A 19,339-nucleotide genomic window follows, 5' to 3' on the forward strand; every position below is an offset into this window, starting at 1 on the left:
TTATCTCGTCTGACGCGTGGGCTACTTTGAGAAAATTTAGCTGGGGTAAATAGATTGGGACTCTAATCCACAGGAGTTCTCTTCACAGTGTGCTGTTTCGTATCATTGTGGGTGTGTTTGCTTATTTGCCTGTGTATTTTCCTTTTCAGGAATCATTAACCAATGGCAACAGGAGTCCAAGGATAAAGTGATTTCCCTCCTGTTAACTCACCTGCCTTTGCTGAAGCCAGGAAACCTCGACGCTAAAGTAGAGTATATGAAACTGCTGCCCAAAATCCTGGCGCACTCTATTGAGCACAACCAGCACATTGAGGAGAGCAGGCAGCTGCTGTCCTATGCTCTGATCCACCCGGCCACGTCTCTGGAAGACCGCGGTGCTTTAGCCATGTGGCTGAATCACTTGGAGGACCGCACGTCGACCAGCTTTGGCGGCCAGAGCCGAGGCCGCTCAGACTCTGTGGATTATGGGCAGACACACTACTATCACCAAAGACAGAACTCCGACGACAAGCTCAATGGGTGGCAGAACTCTCGAGATTCTGGGATTTGCATCAACGCCTCCAACTGGCAGGACAAAAGCCTGGGATGTGAGAATGGCCATGTGCCTCTCTATTCCTCCTCATCCGTCCCCACCACAATCAACACCATTGGAACCAGCACCAGTACAAGTAAGTGCCCTGGAAACCCTTCTGCTCAGCCACTTTGGCGACTTGCTGTGTGTGGCATGTCCCACTGGGAATGTCTGCTCCGAGCACCCCGTAACCCTGGGAGAGAAGGGCTGACCGGGATTGGCGGTGGGAAAGGGGTCTTTGGACCCCATCCTTGTTGCTCCTTTGACTCTGGAAGGATGAAAATGCTGGGCAGATAAAATGACCGGTCCAAATTTGGGTTACAAATAGACCAAAAAATATAAAATAAAATAAGAGAGAATAAGTGGTGAGAGAAGGAGAGAGAACTGCCCCGGCCCCGTCTCTCCCCAGGGTTGTGGATTTGCCCAGCACTGAGTGGTGTGTGATCCTCTGGACTTGATTCTAATCCAGGGTTAACCAGACAGCCTCATGGGCTCTGTGCACTTTCTTTTTTTTTCTATTTTTCTTTTTTTTTTGTATTAATTTCACCCTGGAATGTTCCCTCCCTTGCATTTCCTGTTTTAATCCCCAGCTGTTGGGGGCACTTTCCTCCTGACCAGGGGAACAGGTTTGCTAACTGAGAATGCTGCTCTGTACTGTGGCCTGGGGTGAATGTGGGGGCCATCTCGCTCAGTCTAACCCTTTAGGAGAGGCAGGTGAGGAACTGCTTTGGGGGAAAGGAAAGCAGAGGCCAGCCTTCTGCTCTTTTGATCACTAAAGCAAAGTACGCTGCCTACAGCTGGGACTCCTCTCTGTGGCTCCCTACTTGGGCTGAGCAAAGGGACAAACATGCCATTGGTGCTTCTATAAAATGGCAATGTGGGAGGGTGGCCCATCGGTAAACAGAATTCCTTGATGCTAGTTTGCATGTGTCTGTGAATACAGTGCCAGTGCCAAGATAACTTTCTTGGGGGAAAGCTTTTGTGGTTAGATCTTATGTGCCTGTCAACATGCAGGAACTCCCAATTAAATATGAGAGTATTAAGAATTGGCAGTGACAGCTTCTTGGCCTCTACCTTCATTTGGATCTTTTGGTGAATGGGACTTTTTAAATGGCTTTCTCAAATACGTAGAGGTGTGTTGAATTATAACTACATTAATTGAAACAGTACCTTAGTGGAATAACCAAGGAAATACTTAAGATACTGCATTTATAAATCTACAACGTGAGATTTTTAATTCTTTTTTCTATTTTTACATTTAGATATCAATAAAGTGCACATTTTGGGAATTAGGTGATTATTGCATCATTAATTTATTGTATAAGAGGTTCTGGTGACAGTCGGTCTCTCTCACAGACTAGTAATCCAGAGAATTGTTTCACTAGCCTGTGTGGATGGAGAGTGACGGCTGGGACTATTAAAGCAGACACATGCAGGCTGGGATGACAGAGCTTCTTGGCCCAAGTTGCCTGGGTCAGCCACAGAATCTAGTGATTGTTACAAAACTCTTTGATGGTTGGGAGAGATTCAAACTCCCAGCCGCCTGCCCTCTCACAACTTGGTCTTTTGTATTTTTAGAGGTTGAGTTTTATGTCATTTGTCTTGAAATTAGTCTTGGGTCGTCACATTTCCATCTCTACTGATTTACTCATTCAGGGTCAGTCTTGACAGGATTAGTACATTCAAGATGGCTATCAGATTGTAGCCAACAGGCCCTTCTGTTTTTCACTGAGGCCACCCAGCCCAACAGAGGGGAGGAAATGCTGAGGTGGCTGCAATGGCGCCCAGATCTTTGGGTCTCTGTGCAGTACTTGGACAGAAGAGGACTCGAAGGTTTAATAAGATAACTAGATGACATGTTTCAGGAAGAAGAAAGGGACTGGAGCCCTGTTTCAGAGCATCAGCAAAGAAGAGCTCAGTCTAAGAGTCTGGATCTCTCCTCCAGAAAGTTTCATTCAAACACTAAGGCCATGTCAACACTTGTATTTCAATAATATCTCTCTAACAAAAGATTAATGCCATTGCTTTAGTCCTTTGCATTGTCTATGGTGGTTGAATTATATTTGTCAAAACTGCAAACCTTTGGGGCATTCATTCATTTGTGTCTCTATCAAATGTATCCTGAGCACCTAGGAAGCAGCTTGACAAAGTGGAAAGAACAAGGACTTTGGTGTCAACCTCCTAGGTCCAAATCTCAGATCTACAATTTGCTGACTACAGCTCGGCCAAGTTACTTAACCTCTCTGAGCAAGGTCCCCACTTGTAAGATGGGAACATTCACGATATCTACCTTCCAGGCCTGTGGTGAACATGAGATCATGTCTGTAAATGGCCAGCCTTGGCCAGAACTGGCAACAGCAAGCACTCAGTCAGTGTCTGCTAAGTGAATAAGTGAGAGAGACTGGCAAGACAGTGAGGAGCACAGTGCTAATATGGACTGTGCCCTCATTTGCATCTTCTGATGCTCACTTGATAAAAGCACCTTTCCTGAGCCTGGGCCATGCAGAGTGGTCAGAGGGGGTGGGGAAGGGCTTGAATCTGCTTGTGACTTTTGGCCATTTCATTGCAATAGAGAATGGGTTGGATTAAGGCTTCAGGACCTCTTCTACTGCACCGAACTTCCTACAAAGTAGAAAATATACCCGTGCAAAACAATATGATTCTAAATTAAGAACTGAGGTCAACTAGTCTTCACATTTCCATGTTATCAGCCACATTAATGACAGTTTATGAAAAGAAACTAACTAGAAGACCGCTCCCTTGCACAGTTTCTGTTTTTAACCTTGGTTTATTCCAGTAATATTTTATTCCCTTGGTCGTTGTGCCTTAGCACTCATGGCCTCCTCTCTGTGTGGGTGCTGAATCAGTGAACTGCCCTGCAAACACTTACTGCCCTCCTACTGGGGGCTGAGCACTGTGTCCGAGTCCGTGAGAAATACAAGGGAGCTTAAGGAAAGTGTCTCCACTTTCAGGGAGCTTATAACATAAGTGGAGAGAGAAGATATATCAATCAGCCTCACAACTAAAACTTAAATCTTCCTTTTTGCCAGACTAATCCACAAAAATTTTACATAACAATCCATAACTTACATAAAAGTACAGTTAAAAAAAAAACCACACACAAACCCTCTAAGATCTGCCGTGAGGCAATATAGGATTTTGTCACCTGAATCGGGGGTCCATACTGGAAGCACTGTGAATGTCCAAAATTGAGAGATCTTTGTGACTGGAGGGTCAAGAAAGCTTTTGCAGAGGAAATGGGAAGTGAGCTAGGATGGAAATACAGAGAGCAGGAGAGGGGAGGGCACTGAAGGGAGGGATATGCATTGTGAGCAAAGGGGTGGAGGTTATAGTGTGCAGGCAGGGTTGGAAGACAGTAGGGAGGAAGGTAAGGTCCACAAAGGAAAGGGTAGTGAGAGAAGGCAAGAAGAGTAGACTGAGGGAAGGGATCCAAGAGCCCTCTGGAGGCCACGCATAATACCCGGGGGGGGGGGGCGGGGAGTGGCAGTGACGTGAGGGGGACTGGTCTGCTGCGAGCAAACTAGATGGATAGCAAGTGACGAGTGCAGACTCTGAGTTTCAAAGCCTTGGTTGTGAGGTAACAAAAGTAGCATTAGGACAAAAACAGATGTGGAGCAGAAGGAATGGATCCTAGCAGTGTTCCTAAGTGGAATTATTAGGATTGGGATTCAGTGTTGACTTGGATGTACATTGTTGATTCATTTATTTGTCCATTCATTCACCTGGAACATGTTTATTGACACCTACTCTGATGCCTAGTCTACTCAGGGTACTCAGATATGTCCATGGACAAGACAAAGATGCCCTCCCTCTGGAGCTTGTAGTCTTAAGTGTAGATAAATTATAGTATATGAGTCAATTATGTAGTGTGTTAGAGATTGATGAGTGGCGTGGAAATAAGAAAAACAGTAGGGCCAGGAGGATCAGGCCTAGGTGGTGGGATGGTTATGGTATTAAATAGGGTGGTCAGGGTAGACCTCATTGAGAAGGTAATGTGTGAACAAAAACTTGAAGGAGGTCAAGGGGTTAGCCATGTGGGGGTCTGGGGGAAGAGTATCCCAGGCAGAGAAAAAGCCAGAGCAGAGCTCCCAAGATAGAAGAATGCCAGATGGTTTGGGGGAAAGCAAGAAGGCCAGTGGCTGAAAGGGAGTGAGTGAGGTGGACAGTGGTAGGGGAGGTGGCAGAGGTAATTGGGAGGGACAGATCCTACAGGGCATTGTAGGCCATTGCGAGGACTTTGACTTTTGCTTTCAGTAAACTAGGAAGCCCTTGGAGGATTTTTGGCAGATGAGTGACATGATCTGACTCACATTTTAAAGAGATCACTTTAAGAATAGATTGTACCAGCGCAAGGACAGAAACAGAAAGACAAATTAATCCAGGCAAGACACTGATGACTCAGACCAGGATGGCTGCAGTAGAAGGGGGAGAAGTGGTCAGAGTCTAGATATGTTTTGAAAGTACAGCCAACAGGATTTCCTGCAGAATAAATGAGGAATGTGAAAGAAAGAATTCAAGAATGACTCCAGGTTTTTTGCTTATGCAACTGGAAGCATGGTGTTGCCATCAGTTGAGATGGAGAAAGTATTTATTGGTAGGTTTTAGGGTAATATTGGGAGTTCAGTGTCATGTATGATGAGTTTGCATATCTGGTAGACAATCAGAGATGTCCAGTAGGCAGTTGGATATATGAGTATGCAGTTTGGGAGAGGGGACTGATCTGACATAGACATTTGGGAGTTACCAGCCCATGGGTAGTACTTAAAGTCATAAAACTAAATGAATACACCAAGGCAAAGATGTTGATAGGAAAGAAGACCAAGGACCGAGCCTGGTTTCTAGGGCGAAACCATTGAAATTGGAGAAAACTTAAGTGTGTGTGTGTCTTGCAAGGCAAATGGAGAAAAGGTTTCAAGTAGGAAAAAGTGATCAACTGAGTAAAATTCTACTGATGGGTCCAATAAGATGAGGACAAAGAATTAACCACTGGATTTATCAAGGAGAGATGTTAGAGATAAATCAGGAGTGCTTCACACATAATAGGCATTTAAGGGATGAAGAAAGTTGAGTTACTGAGAGGCAGGATACGGAGAGAAACTAACTAAAAGCTTGATTTTGGATGTTTTTGATTTTGAGAAGATGACATTTTGACATTGAAATGGAGAAAAATGATATTTAGAATTAGATGATGGAGCCATGTTTTTAAAGGAAGGGCTTAGGATGAGGCTAAGAGTAGCAGGCAAAAACTAAGTCCTAATCTAACAGGAATCAACCTATTTTCATCCATTTAGACAGAGGTAAGAATACCTTTGATTGATTGTGAAAGTTAAATCAAGTGAGATTTCATAGGACCTTGAGCTGGGCCTCTTCTTCCATGAGATAAGAGAAGAGTGGGTTGGGACAGTTGAGAAGTCTATTAAGCAACAGTATGGATAGCCTCAAGGTGCTTCAAAAGGGAGGGAAGAATGTATTTTCAGTACGTTGCTCTCCTTTAAGGCTACTCAGGGGTCTAATGACTGAGGTCAAGAATGTGCAGATTCTTCATGAGCCTGTGGGACCAGAAAGGACAGGTATTGGCTGTCGCAAACTGTACACAAGTTTTGGTCAAGCTTGTTTCAGCCATCACAAGCAATTCCAAACAGAAGGGGCCTAGTACCTGGCTTAGCATCTCTAGCTTTGCTTCCTCTCTGAAGTTGGCTGTAGAAAAAGTAAACCACTCAGAAAAAGAGCAAATTGCTTGTGGTTTTCTTAAGAGCTCACAGAATTCCCTTGTGTGAGGTCAATGACAGCCTTCCTAACTATTGTCTACTCTTCACTGGCGGACTTTGACATGGAAGAAAACTGTGTGCTACAGTTATAAATGAAAGGAACTTGTTTCTATTCAAATCATTGCAATGTTTGATTTTTCTTAGCATTCTTTACATTTGGATTTGAAAACATACTGCCCTTTGCTAGCCTAGTATGAAGCAAGAACTCAGAAACTTTGGGTAACAAAAATTATTCCAAAATGCTCCATTTGAACTGCTCCCTTCTTCTACAATCTCATGGTACAGCTTGGAACCTTAATATTTCTTTTATTAATCTTGATTGATTTTTTTGATGATAAAAACAATACATTTAAAAAATTTTGGTTCCATAGATCATAAAAAGTAAATTAATAGTGATAGCACACAACTACATAGTGTTTACTACATGCTGGGTACTGTTCAAAACCCTTTACATAAATATTAACTGGTTTAATCCTATACCCCATGATGTGGGTGTTATTGTTATCCCAGTTTGACAGATGAGGACACTGAGGCACAGAGAGGCTAAGTAGTTTGACCAATGTCACAGACCAACTAAGTTGATGAACTGGGGTTTGAACCCAGGCAGTCAGGCTCCAGGGTATGGCTCTTAACCCAAGGTTATGTTCTTCTCCCTCCTAATCCTGTCCTCAGAGATTGACTCAATTAGTAGCTAATAGATCCTTGTTTGTCTCTGACGCTGAATTTGCCCCCATGTGGACCAGCCACCTGTAACATTGGTGTTCTCCACAGAACACTTCTAAGGCCTGCCCGCAACGTGCTCGCTTTGCACTGCCCCATGTATTTTGGTGTCAGCCTTAGCATTCTGTGTCAGCTTTTGGTCGGCATGTTTGCCTCCCCTTCCTGATTACAAACTCCTTGGGGACAGGGGTTGTGTCTTCCTTATCCCTCTTTCCCAGCCCTGTGTGGCTCACAAAGTCACAGAAATTTTGAAGACGGCAATTCCTGGGATGCATTCAGCTGCCACTCTCCCATGGCAGAGCGTCTTGGTTAGACAATGGCTGTCTCCCACTAGGCCAGATGTGGCCTCCAGATGCTCCTCAACGTGCCCCTTGCTCGAGGCAGCTGCTCTCATTCGGTGAGAGATGGCCTGTGCACTGAAGCCTGTCTGCCACCTCACCATCGAGGTTTGCTGAACAGTAGGGATTTAAGAAATTCTGGGCTCACTAGGCAGATGTTCATGAAGTTAACGAATTTCCAAAACAAGAAGATGTCCTTGGGAATTCACTAAATATTTGGTGATAATGTTGATCGTTTAGCTTTCTGTCATAAACCTCATAGTGACATTTATCATTACTCTTGCTTTTTTTGTGACATTTTACCAACTCGGTCTTAATACTAACAGATTTTTAATAACATACTGTGATCTTGATTGTGGAGATAGTTATATGAATTTATATATGTGATAAAATGCCACAGAGTTATATGCAAATTCATACCAAAAATACTAGTGTGTGCAAAAACTGCTGAGATCTGAGTGCAGTCATCTCATTAACTGTACCATGTTCAGGTCGGTTTCCCCGTTTTGATGATGCGCTGTAGTCACGTAAAATGCCGCCTGGGGGAAAGCGGGGGAATGGCTTCATGAGACTTCTCTGTGTAGTATCTTTGCAATTTCTTGTAAATCTGTAATGATTTCAAAAGTTAAAGTTAAAAAGTAAAAACTCTTGAGGCACCCTATGCCCAGATATGTCTTGGGCTTTGGTCCTTGTTTCTTGGCCTTCCTAGGGGTGGGGCGTCCTTCCGTTCATGGAAAGGACGGCTACTAGGCCCTAGGGAGCCAGCATCTGAAACAGAACCACTTCAGCAGGTGAGGTGAAGAGCGGGGTGACATGGATCTCAGCGAAAGGGGCTCCTTCAGGAAACCCTTTCCAAGGAAACCAAGTCTAAGCTGAAGAAACCCCGCCACATCCACTGGTCCCTAGGCCAGGGCCAGCTCCTTCAGGCCAGAGGGACTTGGCTCAAGAAGTCCTTCCTTTTCCCTCTGCCCTTCACACTGTCTTCTGAGGCCACCAGCTGCTTCAATTTCATTCCAGTCAGCCTGAAAAATACCAGCAAAACAGATGCTGTGGGGATGGAGGGAGACCGCACAGCTCTAGGCAGGCCTGAGGGGAAGAGAAGTCTTTGCGGTGGCCCCTTGGAAACTGAACAGGAAGGACAAGGCCTGGAGACCCTGATTCCGTCTCACAGGCTGCGGGTCATCCCTGTCCTAAGCCTTTGGAGCCACTGGCATCGTTTGGAGTTCCTTTTAAATTTTCATGGAATTATTTTGTCTTTTACCAACAGACTTTCTTTCTTGGTGGAAAATTCCTTCTTTCCCAAAACCTAGCCAACCTGGCATGTAAGCGAAAAATGCTATTTCCTTAACCCTTTGTCTGCTCTTCAAAGAAGTAACTCAAGTTGCTTTGCTTCCTTTGAGGAGCACTTATAACAGCTGGCATGAAATATTTTTAGCCACAGTTTCCTTCCCCTTTGGGGGAAACTTTTTTTAAGCGTAGCCCTGGCCTTCCCGATCCTGCATTGTGAAGATAGTTCAGTGATATCTCAGAGGACCCAATATTGCCACTGCCTAATCCTTCTCCCCTTTTCAAGGGCCCAGAGGTTTTACAGGACTGTGCTTTTCCTCATCTAGCTTTTGTTTTCTAGAGCTCAGGGAAGAACAATCAGAAAATCACTATAGTAAGCAAGAAGTCTGCTCATTTTTTGTGAGTCCAGGATCGCAGTGCTTGGGAAAAGTCACAGACCTCCATGGCCTACATGCACCTGGGGTCATGAGGCTGTGCCATCCATCCCCAACCAGGAGGATGTTTTTAGACTCTAATGACAGTGAGGGTTATTAAACTCTAGTTGAGGTACAGAGAAAGGCAGTGGTGTCCTAATTCTCCACTATACTTCAAAAATAGGATGGTTTCTGGCTGGAATAAACAGCTTAAATTGGATTAGCCTGGAAGAGGGGAGGAAGAAGGGGGAGATGAGGAAGATGGCTTCTGTAAGACTCTCTTTTTTTTTTTCAATTAATTTTTTTTTGAGGAAGATTAGCCCTGAGCTGACTACTGCCAATCCTCCTCTTTTTGCTGAGAAAGACTGGCCCTGAGCTAACATACATGCCCATCTTCCACTACTTTATATGTGGGACGCCTGCCACAGCATGGCTTAATGAGCAGTGCTATGTCCACACCCAGGATCCGAACCAGCAAACCCCAGGCCGCCGAAGTGGGATGTACGAACTTAACCTCTGCGCCACCAGGCTGGCCTGCTATAAGACTCTTTTTGAGCCCTGTAGTCTTATGATTTCCATTATTTCACAAGATTTAGAGTCATACTCTAACAAAGTCTGCTCCACAAACAATTAGACGAGAAAACTTTTAATATTGCATTTACTTATTTTTTTTCTTTTCTCACTTTTAAGATTTCCAGGGACAAACTCAGGTTACACTGAAGAAAGATGTATCATGATTGTAGCTTATATATATCTTTGATATCTTTAATATCAAGCAAATTAAACCATTGAATTTCGTGGTTTCAGGTGAGGGGAAATCTTAGTGGCAATAATTACTGTCAATTTGCAGTGTATTTTCTAAGTTGTAAATATCATTCCTGCCATCCCCTTACCTCTAACCAAGTCCTCAACATTCTCTTAGGCAAAATATAGTATTTGGAAATCTCAGCTATAAGTTAAGTAAGAGAAAGGTATGGAGATGAGGAAATGAAGTAGGCAGGGGGTTCCAAAATCTGGAAAATGCTATCAAAGATTTTTGTGGATTGGAGAAAGGGCTAAAACTCCGAACATATTCTGGGATATTCATTCCTCGCCAAAAGTTTGGACCATTTCCATAGACGAATTCCATGCCTTTATTAGAGAGTGGAGTCAATGAGAGCACAGAGTTTGCTTTAGAGATTTGTTTCACAGCCAACCTTGCTGAGATGATCCTTTTAGGAGAGCCCAGCAAAACCCATATGGAGCTAAAAGATTTATAACAGATTATTTCATACTTTAGTCTTCTTCACTGCAATGCAAAAGGAAATTATAAGGCTTTGAGTGGCGTTTTAGCTCTTCAAGTTTGGGGTGTTAAATGACGAGGCAGTCTTGATCAAGATCAAGAACATAGCTTTGAATTCAGATGATTTGGTTTTAAATTCCAGCTCCACTAATAAGCTGTGTGACTGTGGACAAGTTACTTGACCTCCAAACCTTTCCTCATCTATGGAATGGGAATTCGCTTCAGTGGAAGGCCTCTTCATTGACTTGATCAGGGTGGCTAGTTGATATATTAATCGCAATAGCCGTTTAAAGGAGGGAATTGTTTTAAAAAAAAAAAAAAGCATACGACTTTAAACATATTATTTTAACTTAAAGCATAAATGCATACATTCATGTGCCACTTTTTGTACAACATGATGCCCCTTTTTTTGAGGTTAGGGTTCCTGACAGAGCTGCTCTTTGTCTTTTCTGCATAAATCACACCCTTGATGCATTATTGTATGTGATTTCTTTAAAATGGAACAGGAATTTGAAGAGATTTGCAAAAACAATCAGAGCACAGAATCTCTAGATTCTGGTTTTTTTCTTCTCATAATTTAGCTTATAGTTTTCTTGCTCACATTAAATTCAACAGTAGATTTTTAAGCCAAACAATGAATATTTCTATAGCGTTTAACAAAGTTTTTGTGCAGTTGACTTTTTTATAACTCGTATTTTCATTCTTGTAATACTTTTTTAAGTTACATATGTACAATAATAAGTACAACTGGCATAAACAGGTTTGGGAACAAATTCAACAGACTTTTGGTACACCTGCAAGTCAGCAGATGGGTACAGAAAGGCACAAGTAAATTACAGTCCTTAAGGAGTCGATGAGCCTTTGGCATCAGCAAGTAGTCAAAGGACGTGGAGAGTACTGGTCAATCCAGCAGTTGGTTAAGTGAAGGTGAGGGTTGTTGTGAGGATTAAATGAGAAATGTGTATAAAGCGCTTGCTAGTAGGAGACACTTAACAAATGATGGCCCTCATTATTGTTATTTCTGCACTTGTCGTTGGTGCTGATGTAGTGAGAGGTGCTTCTTCCACCAGCCCAGGCTCCACAGTAAACTAGGGTGGAATAGGCTCCTGGGGGAGTCCTAAGACAAAGCTATTCCAACATGCTAAATTGAAATCAAGACACTTTGACTCAGCTCTACAAAAAGCCAGCCTTCCACAAATACCACTATCTCCTTAAGGATTGTTCCAGTGATAAATCTTACTAAATACCTTAAAAGAGACCAGAAAAAAAAGAAGAGTAAAGAGTAAGGTAAAAATTTGTTAAGGTTGCTTCTTTGGGATCCATTGCTAACAGGAATAATTTTTTAAATTAATAATAAGTGTAAGGATGTTATTCACATTTATTAAAATGATCCTTAAGTAACAGAATAGGATTTAATAAAGATAAGTGATGCTATGCACACAGATGCAGGCCAGGGAAGTGCGGCCAGTCCCAAGAATGCAATGTCTGTAAGAAAAATAAGGTGCCATGGTGAAAAGAACAATGGATTAGAGAGTCACTGCCCTTCTAACTCAGTGTGTGATCCTACACTCTCAGGGACTCCTACTTCTTTATGAAGGCATGGGGTTGGATGACCCCCTAATGACCATTCTTAGTGCTTTCATTCTATACTTCCAAGGTAGAAAAATCTCGGACTCCGAGAGCACTGATGATGAGTGTACAGTGCTATTATATGGGAATGAGCAGGAGGAGGAGGGTGAAATGCCAGCTGATGTGCTGGGCTCGTCTTAGAGAAGTGGCACCTGCCAAAGCCAGGAAGAGATCCTCCTGCTATATTCACCATTAACTACACACTCGGAGAATCTGATACAATTTAGGTTCCCCTCATCTTTAAAGGAATGTGAAGACCAGTAACTGCCTCCTGTCACGTGGAACTGGGAAGTCTTGGCAGACAGGGGCTGTGGGGGAATTACTTTTCACTCTGCCTTTTGAAGTTAGTACCATGTTAATGCCATGTATTACCTGTTTAAAATAAAAAATATGTAAAATGAAAAAGATACGAAGATGTTAGTGAAGAGGAGAGAGTAAAAAGGTATCCTAAAAAAAGGGATGGAGTAATTTAGCCTGGAATAATAATGCTAAATAAGGGGTGATTTGAACACTTAGAAACCTTAAAGTTTATTAATAGGAATGGCACTATCATGCGTTCCTTGGTCTGTGCCATACAGAAAGAAAAGAAGATTGGCAAAAATTACAGGTAAATATCTTGGTGATGGTGAAACTCCAGGGCATGTTACAATTACAAATGTTGCTTCTCTGTCCTTTCTGAGCTGAAAGAACAAAAAGAAAATCAGATGATCACCGGCTTTGGTTGCCTGGAGCCTGGATCGCAGGCTGCCTGAAACCACTCTAGTTCTGTGATTGTGGCATCGTCATGATGGGATCCTTTTGGAAGAAAAGTGGACTGTTTGAAGGTTCTTTGTTTTAAGAGACTGATAAACATTTGGCATGTTTCTAGTTTCATTCATGTGCCATCAAGTCAAACATTTCCATAGTTGGAGCAGGGTCATGCAGCTTTGGGGCTCTGTCTCAAAAGCTACTACCCATTTGGGATTTAAAAAACACACACATAACAACTTTAGCTATACCCAAGTCAAAATAAAGTTAGGCGTGTATCCCTCAGTTGCAGTTTCCTGAGAGGTAGTCTCTGAGTGGTGTCAATGGATAGCTACAGCACCCAGCACTCTCTTACAGAGCCTGGAAATTCAGCTTTTCTCAGTGGAAAAGGGATGATGGTTGCAAGGACTAAGAAACTGAGCGTACTCTCCTAATATATCATTGGTATCAAGGGGAAGCATTTGGAAGAGAACATATACTGTAGAGGAGTCTATACAGTGGGTGTATTCTTAAAAAGTTGCCTGAAATGACCTCTTTCTGAATCAGATTACTTTCCTATGGACTAAACTATGATTTGGGATATATATTGTCTTGGTTTCTAATTAATCTTCATTGGCGGGAACTCTTAAAATCAAGTTAAGGTCCTCAGTTCCTGAGATTCTCTATCAAAGTTAATAATCTATAAAGTATTTTAAAATAACAAATATTTAAAGGATTTCATTGGGTGATTTTTTTTCAATGTGTATAACAGTCCTCTTCTCCGATTAGTAAGTTGGAATTCTTCAGGTGACTTTTTTGGGTCGGGTTTGCTGTTTTGAACAAGCCACATTGTGTGGCGTTGGGTGGGCAGCACAGGTGGCGGATCTAATTCCCGCCTTGGGCTGCGGTTCTGACTGCAGAGGGTGCAGTCTGCCCAGAGACCTGCGGCAGCTGGAGGGAGGACTTGCTGAGGAGATGAGTGGATGAGAGGGCTGGGCCGGAACGGTGCCTGGCTCTGCAGCCACGGAGTGCTTGGGAGACTCAAGACTGCAGGATGCTTGGAAAGGCCGAAGAATTTTGGAGTAGTCCTTAGGCCTCAGGGAGATAGGTTGTGAGACAGGGAATTGTTCACGTATGTTCATCATTATTCAAGAAATGATTTTGTGCCTGTGATATTGTTACTCATGTCTGCTAGGTTTAGCAGGATAATTTTAATATCCCAGCTGAATGTTATGTGTAAGTATTATTCTAAAAGTCATAGCTCACTACAAGTACAGTAATGGCATCTTTGGGCAAAAACGACCACATTTGTACATTTGTTTACTTTTGGCAATGTAGCTCCAAATTCATCTGGAATCTCAAATCATCGTGTGCTCCACTTCAAAGTCTGAGACTTTTTGATTCCTGAGGGTGTCTCTACTTTGAGTGTGAGGCTGACAGTGTGATTGAGGCCAGCCTGTCCCTATGTCTAGATCTGAGCTGCACATCCTAAATTCAAGGTAAGCCTTGTTGCATAACTCACTGTTGTTCAGGAGCGAGTCTTGTCCACACTCAGAGAAGGTAGATGTCTTGCAAGCAAATGATGTATTGCTTGAAGGCTTTCTTTTCGATCCATGAGATATGTGAAAAAGAAGTTCAAGTTTTGTATGGTCACAGTTCTTTCCTGAATTTTCTGTTGGTGATCTGCTCTCTTTCTCTAGCTAGAGACAGCTGCGAAGTTTTATTTGCCTCTAGAGTTATTCTCTTGCTCCTCTTCCCCAGCCACTCCATCTGTATGCAGTTCAGAGAGCAGGCTAATTATGGGGTACTGGAGAAGCAGTTGCTCATAGAAAAGCTCTTTAAGCACTCGACTGGGGTAGCTCAATGCTGGGGTCATGCTCAAGACCATCTCCTCATTCACGTCCACGCATCTGGTGTGAGCTGCCTTCCATACTTTTGCAGTTGCAAGAACAAACTTTGTAGAAAAGCCAACACAAGAAATAAATGCTTTTTCTTAAAGGATAGAGCAAGTAAAGGATTTCATGTTTACTTCTTGGATCTTCACACTGGAAAAAGAGCCACAAAGTGGTCAAGAAAAAAGATACATTCCTTTCCTTAACTGAGGCTTTGTAGTTTTGGCTGCCCCAGCCATGGCTTAGCAGCAAGAAGCTCTATACACTGAGAGTCAAATCCTCAAACTGGTGTGACTCCCAGCAAAAGGGCTGCTGAAACTCCTTGACCCAGAAGAGTGCTTTTGCCTGCAGTTCAGTTTTTTCAACTCCACCTCATCACATTGGGTGAATGGTTTACTTCTGGGGATGTTAACCCTATGAGACTACTCTGCCACCCTAAAGGGCAAGCACTGAGAGAAAGGAGCGTTTACCAGTCTGGTTCATTTAAGACTCCCAACTTCAGGAGAGAAGGGTGCAGACAAACTACTTTCCTCTCTGCCCCTCCCTCTTTTACATCAGTCAGCTTACACTCAGCCCCCGGAGTCATCCAGATTGGCAAAGATTTGAACGGATCCTTGGCTGACCTGTTGGAACTCCAAAAGAAGCCTGCTTGATACCTAGATTTATCTTCAACCGAAAGAATCTATAGAATCTCAATGCCAAGTCTATCCAGTTGGAACTTTGATATAATTTCTATCTCAAACGAGTCCATGATGGTCATGAGGATGCTGCTGGGAGTCCTTGTCTCTAAGCTCGTCACAGAACAGAGTTGGGATCTTCCTTTGGTGCTAAAGAAGTTTATTTTTCCTTAAGTCCTATAGTTCAAAGATGAGTCTGACTCTCCAGGATTGCAACTTTCATTCAATTTCCAAATAGAGCAATGGAGGTGGCCTAGTTTCGAGAATTGAAGGGAGAGTTGGGGCAAATGACCTCATGCTTCTCAACATCCCCTCCTTTGTTATACTCTGGCTAATTCGAGTACATGTGCTATGGGCATGGATCTGTCAGGGTCGCTCATTACACTGAATGGCGGAATCAGAGTCCAGAAACATCTCAGGCAATATCACGTTGTGGTTCTGAGCACATGCTTTGGAGTCAGACCGATGGGGTTGAGTCCCAGCCCCTAAGGTCACTAGCTGTGTGACCTGGAGAAATGCCTTCACCGCTCAGCTTTGATTTTCTCATGTTAACAAGGGGCTAACAATTGCCACCCATGAGTCATAGTGAAAGTACTCTCTGGAAGGACTTTCTTTTTCTTGAAAATAGCCTTTTGGGAGCCTTCTATCTTCCTTCTCCAGTCTGCTCCTGTTACCGTCAGTCTAGCCCTCCTACTCTAAAAACGTGTGTCCCTTCAGTTCTAGGGAATTTTCTCGAATTTAAAAAATAATTTCCTCTTGCTCATTTTCTGTCTTCTCTCTTCCAGGAACTCCTTTTAATCACACAGTAGCTCTTCTCTATTGATCCTCTAATTCCTTTAACTTTTCATCTCCTATTTTCAGTCCTTTTGTTCTACTTTCAGTCCTTTTATTCTACTTTATCTTCCAAACCTACTATATAATTTCAATCTCTGCTATCATATTTTCAAATTGCTAGATTTCTTTCTTGTTCTTTGAATGTTCCTTTTTGTATTGCATTCTGTTCTTGTTTCATGTGTGCAAAATCTTTTCTAATATCTCTGAAGACATTATAGTTGATTTCTGGAGTCATTTTTTGCTCCCAACATTTGCTTCCTTGGAGTTTCTTTTGGATCCTGTCTCTCAAGCAAGAGTCCTTTCATTTAAGAGGAAGGTGCTCGGACATGGAACGGCTCATCAAGCCATGTTGAGGCAGCATCCCACGTGTCACAACTAGAAGGACCCACAACTAAAATATACAACTATGTACTGGGGGGATTTGGGGAGAAAAGGCAAAATAAAAAAAGGAAGATTGGCAACAGTTGTTAGCTCAGGTGCCAATCTTTAGGAAAATAAATAGGGAATGTGGCACCATCATTAAAATTCCTTCAGGACCAACTCAATTGGGCACCTAAACAACAGCAACATCTACTTTTCAATAAAACGCTGGTCTTGCTCTCTACCAGTTCTCTTGAGGGCTTGACTCAGGAATGAAAAACTCTGTCCCCACCCCACTGGGGACCTGGTGAGTCAGTGTTCATTTCAGGGAACCGTTCTTGAAGCACAGCTCCTCGTTTAGGTAAACGTCGTGGTTTTCTTACATCTTTGAAGAAAAAAAAATAGGTTATTTCTCTTAAGTCTGTGACTCCTCCAGCGTTTAATTTAAAGTGAAATGATCCTGGTTTGGGTTTTTTATACAGATGCTTGCCTGACTGCCCTCAGAACACCCACACAAGACCAAAACCATAAGCTTTGTGAGCCATTTGGGGAAAACACAAATGGAAAAGAGATGCTTTCCATGTGGTTGAGCAGGTGATTTCTAATTCAGTTATGGGGAATCTTCATGCTACTCAGAGCCATGGATTTTTAAATGATTTCATGGAATAGCCAACTTGCATCCAAGGAAACAATATGCACATATTCTATAGAAGCAAGAGAGAAGAGCTTTTTTGACTTTCATGTATTTCCCCTTATACTATCATTCTAAAATGGAGGGCCAGGATTCAAGAGGCATCTTGGTCCTGGTGCACTACCACTTCCTCAGAAACTTTCATTAGTCTTTGAGATACTGTGGCAAATTAATTGAAAGTGAAATCACCTAAAGATATTTTTACTTCCTTTAGCAATTCTTCACCTTCATGCAAAGTGTAACACTGCCTTATGGCTCCTAACTGCTGTGTGCTTCTAAGTGATGGAAGGGGGGGGCTTAATAAGTGACAGAAGATGCTGTTTGCATCTGTGCAGCTCTGTCTTTTATTATACTCTTTTTGGCATCTGTATCCCTAGTGACTAGCACATTGTCCTATGCATAGAGATACTCACTAAGTGTTTGTTGAATGAGCGAATGAATAAGGAAGTTAGCTTAAACTCTTTTTCCAGGAAAGTTACAATTCGTATTTTTTCATTTCAGAAGCATCTCCCCATAAACACATGGACAAAGAGATCTATTTAGTGATTACCAGGGGTAAGGGGTTGGGGGCTGGGCACAAAGGGCGAAGGGGCACACCTGTAAGATGACTGACAAATAGTAATGTACAACTGTAATTTTATAATGTTTTAAACTATCATAACCTCAATAAAAAAAAAAGAAAGCATCTTCCCATACATCATCTTAGTGGAACTTCATCATCATCCTTCTAGTGCCCAACATATGTCCAGCAGAGGGCAGATGCTCAGAAAATATTGGATGGATGGATGGATGGATGGATGGATGGATGGAAGATGGATAAATGGATGGATAAATGGATGGATGGATGATGAAGGCAGCATGTGATCCCACAGCAACCTTGGGAGGTAGGTAGAAGAGGTATTATCATTGTATCTGTCTTCCAGTTGAGACCCTGAGACCTTGAGGAGCCAATGGCCTGGCTCAGGGTTTAGGATATTGAGTGCTCAGTGTCAGCGCCAAGAGTCTGAGCCGGCAGTTCTTTCTGCCATGAGAAGCAGTGTGGTGTTGTGCTGAAGAATGCAGGCTTGCAAGTTAGAGAACCTTGGACCTTGAACCTGGCTCTTGCCCCTTCCTAGCTGTTCGATTTTTGACAAGTCCCTCACCCTCTGCACTAAGCTTCCCATCTGTGAAATGTAGGGGGTGGGCTGGGGGGATGGGGGTGGGAGGAGTAATGATAGACCCTACCTCATAAGGCATTAAATGAGGAAGGATTATATGGAACAATGCATATACATGTTTGGCCGAGTACCTGATGCTCACTCTGCTTTGGCAAATGGTAGGTGGTGGTGTTGTGCTTAGCCCCATGTGGCCTTCTCTTCAGAGGATGAAGGACAAGGAAAGGTTGTTTTTGAGGATGAATTTTTGGGGTTGCCTTTGGGGAGATGACAGTACAGTATCCCTAGCTCAAGGCACTTAGAGAGACAGAGCACTCGTTTAGTCAGTCACTCTTTCATGAGAGCCTAAAATGTGCAGGAGAAATGAGAGCCTTGGGACTAGCCAGGAAGGGGGAGGAATGATATCATTTAGCACCTTCCCTCCTCCAGAATCTAGCCTGTGGTGAGCAGCTGATAGCTCCTTTGCCCTGACACCTTGGCTGGTTGTTCTATTGGTAATATAAGGCAGACTTTTTAAAAATATGGAGAAATAAATAATGTGAGGAGAATATCTTGTCCAAATGAGAACAGCACTGCATAAGTATGCTAATAACATCATAGAAGTTTGGCTCACGGAGGACCTGAGAGATCATGGCTTTTTCAACATTGTCCCCTCAGCTTTTAGATTCTGGCACCTGGTGGGCACTCAACAAATGTCTGCTGAATGAATGAATGAATTCATTTAGTCCAACCCCCTTGTTTTGCGTATGAAGAACCCAATGTCACCCAGCCACTTAATGGGTTCTTAGCTTGAATTTCTAAATATAATGGAGGTACTTAGAATCTTCAATAAGGACTTCAGGCAATTCGTGTTGCTTACCAATGTCGGGACAAAGAGAAGTTCTCATGAGGAGTTCTGGGCGCCAAAATTTAATGGAAAAGAAGATGAGTCACAGGCCCTGACCCTCCAGAAAATAGAAATGAAATGTGAACACTT

General features: G+C 42.9%; 1 protein-coding gene across 29 annotated transcripts in view; it reads left to right on the forward strand.

Moving 5' to 3' along the window:
- Positions 1–19,339, forward strand: part of SAMD4A (sterile alpha motif domain containing 4A) — a 203,093-nt gene that overhangs the window by 118,691 nt on the left and 65,063 nt on the right. For all 29 annotated transcript variants that reach the window (XR_011432012.1, XR_011432013.1, XR_011432017.1 and 26 more), the window contains one exon: positions 150–668. Coding sequence is in view for 23 of the 29 variants with exons in the window: in XM_023627763.2 (XP_023483531.1) it covers positions 150–668 (519 nt within the window). In the remaining 6 variants the exon portion in view is untranslated. The remainder of the gene's footprint in view (positions 1–149; positions 669–19,339) is intronic.

This window comes from Equus caballus, chromosome 24 (genome assembly GCF_041296265.1).
Source record: "Equus caballus isolate H_3958 breed thoroughbred chromosome 24, TB-T2T, whole genome shotgun sequence".
Taxonomy (NCBI): Eukaryota; Metazoa; Chordata; class Mammalia; order Perissodactyla; family Equidae; genus Equus; species Equus caballus.